Genomic DNA, 4847 nt, shown 5'->3' with positions numbered 1-4847 from the left:
TTGGTGCATTACCGCCACCAACTGGACCGAAATGATCTCTGAGAGGTGTATCGTGTCTATCTGCATTTTGTGGTCCAGAAAATATTTTTAAGGACTGTATTTACATTCTCGCATTTATTACAGAGATATCACAACAGCCTATGAAAAAGTACAATAAAAATCAGACAAGAATAAATATGAGTTCCAAAGAAAGATTGAATTATGATTCTTTGTTGTTTGAATGTGAGATTACATCTACAATTTTAGATTCATTGTACGCTTGAACAATAAAAAACATTAAACATTTCATAATCAGATTTATTGGCCAAAATATAAAGTATAAATATTAAGCTTAAGGTGGAAATCAAATAAGAGTCCATAAACAATGCATATGTGCTTGCAAACATTTTTTACAAAATGAAAGAAATGATTGTTGTGTTACAGTGCTGTACGCTTAATTTACTTCACGTTAGAGTTGCGTAGGACTGCATGTGTTCATTGTGTTCCTCGGAGAAACTGCCTGGGGAAAGAAACTATCTCTGAGGTAGCTGGTTTCAGTCTGTGGAGTACAACAATGAGACAGTTTCAGGTGGAAATGCAGGCGTGTCCATGCTTTGTAGTTCAATCCTAATACTAAAATCAAGCCTTTAAAAAATATATCACCTAAGAATGCTCTTTAAAAATGCCATTGATACTTTTGTCAGAAAATAATGTCAATTCTTTTTCTTCCCAAACAGGACAATTAAATTTTGTTGGCAGAAAAACATAACGGAGATTGGACAGCAACGGAAATCCAAATAGTTAATATTTGACCGATAGTACCATTACCAGTGGTACTGGTACACAATGGTACCATTGTACCATTGGTACAAATGGTACAAATGTAAGGAGCTGATTTACACAAGCTTCTTGTGTAAATTATTCCACAAGGAGCTTTCACTTTCTTACACTGGAGAAGTAGAGATAAGTAATTAAATTTTAATTATCATATTGTTCATTATTAATCAGTTTTATGGTTATGTAAAAATGTATACAGATACATAAGAAATACAGTTAATTAATTGTTTTTTTGTTTTATTTTATTTGAGCTACATTGGAGTGTTTCACTCCAAGCCAGTTGATGACGGTAGCGCACCACATCTTTACTTCTGAAAAATGACATAGAAGAAGAAATACTTTTCGTTGTTCTCGCGAGAAGATAAACGTGATTTGGAAAAAATTGGGGTTTTCATTCAAAGTATCGAGGTGAGTAGTTCGGCTGCATTCAGATCAACGGCTTTGCCGCATTTAGGGGATTGTTAAGTCTCCATCCAAGGTATTTATAGACTTATGTTTCTTCGGTATGTGTTTAAAACAAAAACAGAAAGTAATTGTTTCATTTAGTTTGATTCATTCTGCTGAGACTGTTGACCTAGCATGTACAGCTAACAGGCTGTACACGCTGAATGGCTGTTTGCTAACCGTCGTTAGCCTCAGTTCTTTGTCGCGCTTCAGGTTGCTTAAAGCTGTTTTGTTTTGTTCCAGGTGATCTTAAATAGACTTTAAGATGACCACTGCGGAGGTTCGTCCTAATCACACCATCTATATCAACAACCTGAATGAGAAAATCAAGAAAGATGGTGAGTTTCTACACAACCTATACATGGCCTATCCATCCACAACTCGATTTCATTTGATGTAAACTCGCATCCTATTTCATTTTCTCCTTTCTACGCAGAGCTGAAAAAGTCGCTTTACGCCATCTTCTCGCAGTTTGGCCAAATTCTGGACATTTTGGTAGCACGGAACTTGAAGATGAAGGGCCAAGCCTTTGTTATATTTAAAGAGATCAACAGCGCCTCCAACGCCTTGAGGTCCATGCAGGGCTTTCCCTTCTACGACAAACCCATGGTATGTTAACAAAACACTGAACAACTGCAAAGATCTTTATTTTAATTTATTTAAGTTATTTTTTAAACCCGGATTAGTTCTTAACCATTACTTTCACCAAATACTGCTCAAGTTAGTTGTGTGCTGATGGGATGTAAAGAAAAGGTGAGGTTAAATAGGTAAGGTAATTTTATTTATATAGCACATTTTCAGCAACAAGGCAATTCAAAGCGCTTTACATGAATTTAAAGGAAATTCAAACTGAAAGGAAAGAGCAAAGGAAGAAGAAAAATAATCTAATAATGTTGATCCAGAGTATACAAATTAGATACTCCTGTGCAGGCCAGATAAGTATAAGTAAGTATCCTTTGGTCTAAAAAGTGGTTGCTAAGGTAGTTTTTTCTGGATTCTAGGTTTGTTCTAATCCCTGTTTTGGGTTGCTAGATAAGTACAAGTAAAAGTAAAAGCTAAATGTTCCTGATACTAAACCGATATTAGTCTGAAGGACCTTTTGGACTAAATGTTGCTTGAGAATGCGAATCAGAAATAAAACTACTGAATTTCTACAACAACAAAAAAAAGCCTATTCATTCATGCTGTCAAATAATTGATACAAAAAAAACAACATACTTTGCTACATATCAGTCTTTTCATTGATCAGACTGCTTTAGGCCTGATCTCGATGATTAACAGTTTATGCAAACGTGAAGATTTTGTTCACTCCTTCAGTTTTTGTTTGCTGGGACGAGCGTGACATGAGACTTCTCCGGCCCCGTTTGTGTGAGCACCACAAACTACAACCGAAGAGCCTGAAACCCCGAATTAATCAAACTAAAAAAAAAGACTTTGTTCCGTGTCTATCTTCTGTTTTAAGCAATTAATGTTTATATTTTTTTTGCAGCGCATCCAGTACGCCAAGATGGACTCCGACATCATAGCGAAGATGAAGGGGACCTATGTGGAACGAGACCGCAAAAAGGAGAAGAAGAAGCCCAAGCCTGAGCCGGGCGTAAGTAAGAAAGCAGCAGCAGCCATGGTGGCTGGAGTCCCTGCAGGCATGCCGGTGAGTGGAGCTCCGATTTAAACGCATCTGCATTTAATGCAGAAACGGTGAGGGACGCATTTTAAACCGATTGTCGTCTGTAGGGAATGCCTCCTATGAGCCAGGCTCCACGGATGATGCACATTCCAGGTCAGCCACCGTACATGCCCCCTCCCGGCATGATGCCCCCACCCGGAATGGCCCCCGGCCAGTTGCCCCCAGGGGCCCTTGCTCCTGGTCAGATGATGCCTGGACAGATGCCCCAGCAGGTAGTGTTTCCGAGCGTTCCTCAGTTAAAGCCGTCTTGCTCTCGTTGACGGGCAGCGTTGAAACGATGATCTGTTCTCGCAGGTTTCAGAAAATCCCCCCAATCACATCCTCTTCCTCACAAACCTGCCAGAGGAGACGAACGAGCTCATGCTCTCCATGCTGTTCAACCAGTGAGTACCAACTCTGTCTGTTTGTCTTTTTTGTTGCGCAATTTCTAAATGGATTTGGTATTTCCCCCACAACTAAATCAGAGCTGTATGAGAGCCGGCTTCGCTGGTTTTGGCCGATTGCCATGCAGAAAAACAGCAGAATTGACTTAAATAGTTTCACTTATTAAACGGAGATATAAATGTACTAAATGATGAATTTATTTTGATAACTCCGCACCAGTGCAGAGTTACACCGATGGCTTCGGAAGCTTGGTCAAGCATGGGAAAAAAAACAAAACAACTTTGTTTAGTCAGTGCAGTTAGGAGTATAAAAACCAATGCAAAATAAATAATAAACTCATAAATATTTTCACACGTGAAAATAAACTGCAGCAAACCTCTCAAATGGTTCAGAAAGAGCAATTAAGAAAGTTGTCTTTAATGTCAAATAAATAAAGAATGAAGTCACTTAGGATAGAATTAGACTGAATAGATCTGCACTTATGGATCACTGATACCCAATCTACACCTTTTTCTTTTTTTTTTTTTTTTTAAATTGCTGCCTCTCTAGTATTCATGTTTACAAGTTGCCTCCATAAAGGCAGAACCTGACCGCTCGTGTTTCTCCAGGTTCCCCGGCTTCAAAGAGGTGCGACTGGTTCCCGGTCGCCACGACATCGCCTTCGTGGAGTTTGAAAACGAAGTCCAGGCCGGCGCGGCGCGAGACGCCCTGCAGGGCTTCAAGATCACACAGACAAACGCCATGAAGATCTCTTTTGCTAAGAAGTGACCCCCTCCAACCCCCTCCTGCAGCCCCTGGGTTCAAATACTCTCAGCTCTTTTTATCTTTTTATAAGAATGTTGCTGATTTGCGGACAGTGGTACTTTCCTCTTTTTCAAGGATTGCCATGTAAGTATACGTTTAGATGTCAAGTTGCTGCGTTTTAACACTTCCTAGACAGAAAACGCTTGTTGGTAAACGACACAATCAAAGCTGTGAATTTTGATTACAGATCTATTCTGCTGTTAAAGCCACAACTTGACATTTGTTTTCATAAACTGTTAAAGCATTGCACCCAGAGTCTGGGCAACCAGACATCGTACCTGGAGCTTTTCCCTTTTCTTTCTTTTTTATTAAATGAGTGACTTTATGTAACGCTTGTTGTCTGTGTGAATCTTTCAGAACAAGTTTGTTTTTGACTGATTTCCGTTTCAGCCTTTGCCCCTCGTTCATTGACGTTTGTGTATTTCTGATTCGCTATGACTTGCATCGAGTCATTTTCCAAAGATTTAATTCATATGCAGCTTTCTTTTTAGGAAAATGAGCTCTGAACTCTGAAATCTCAGTAAAAATTAAAGCCATTTATGGCATTTCTTGAGGAAAACTCATCAAAGACCTACCTTCAACTTCAGAATGCATTTTTTTAAAAGTTATTACACTGAGGAAAACATCAATGATCGCGTAAAAAGATAATGATTACAGAACGCCTTTAGTTCATGTCCCTGATTAGAAGCCATCCTCTCAGCCTCGCAGTGTA

General features: G+C 39.1%; 1 protein-coding gene across 2 annotated transcripts; it reads left to right on the top strand.

Annotated features, from left to right (window-relative positions):
* The first annotated feature begins 1141 nt into the window (after positions 1 to 1141).
* snrpa (small nuclear ribonucleoprotein polypeptide A) lies at positions 1142 to 4465 on the top strand. 2 transcript variants are annotated; one of them, XM_007549499.2, is made up of 7 exons: positions 1142 to 1224; positions 1504 to 1598; positions 1697 to 1869; positions 2750 to 2911; positions 2995 to 3159; positions 3242 to 3330; positions 3940 to 4465. In XM_007549499.2, the coding sequence occupies exons 2-7, from the start codon at positions 1526 to 1528 to the stop codon at positions 4097 to 4099; spliced, it is 822 nt and encodes a 273-aa protein (XP_007549561.1). In that variant the 5' UTR covers positions 1142 to 1224; positions 1504 to 1525; the 3' UTR covers positions 4100 to 4465. The 2 variants fall into 2 exon arrangements, with proteins under 2 accessions (XP_007549561.1, XP_007549560.1); XM_007549498.2 differs by having other exon boundaries at positions 1205 to 1294.
* The last annotated feature ends 382 nt before the right edge of the window (positions 4466 to 4847 follow it).

The sequence above is a fragment of the Poecilia formosa genome, unplaced genomic scaffold, assembly GCF_000485575.1.
Source record: "Poecilia formosa unplaced genomic scaffold, Poecilia_formosa-5.1.2 Scaffold31, whole genome shotgun sequence".
Taxonomy (NCBI): Eukaryota; Metazoa; Chordata; class Actinopteri; order Cyprinodontiformes; family Poeciliidae; genus Poecilia; species Poecilia formosa.
The sequence above is the reverse complement of the archived record's forward strand: the minus strand, read 5'-3'. Positions and strand labels throughout refer to the sequence as shown.

What these genes read in the sequence shown, in the direction of transcription:
- snrpa (XM_007549499.2), top strand. Translation starts at nt 1,526, where the DNA reads ATGACCACTGCGGAGGTTCGTCCTAATCACACCATCTATATCAACAAC. An exon ending in TGAGAAAATCAAGAAAGATG is followed by an intron (nt 1,599 to 1,696) that starts GTGAGTTTCTAC and finishes CTTTCTACGCAG; the next exon opens with AGCTGAAAAAGTCGCTTTAC. An exon ending in CCTTCTACGACAAACCCATG is followed by an intron (nt 1,870 to 2,749) that starts GTATGTTAACAA and finishes TTTTTTTTGCAG; the next exon opens with CGCATCCAGTACGCCAAGAT.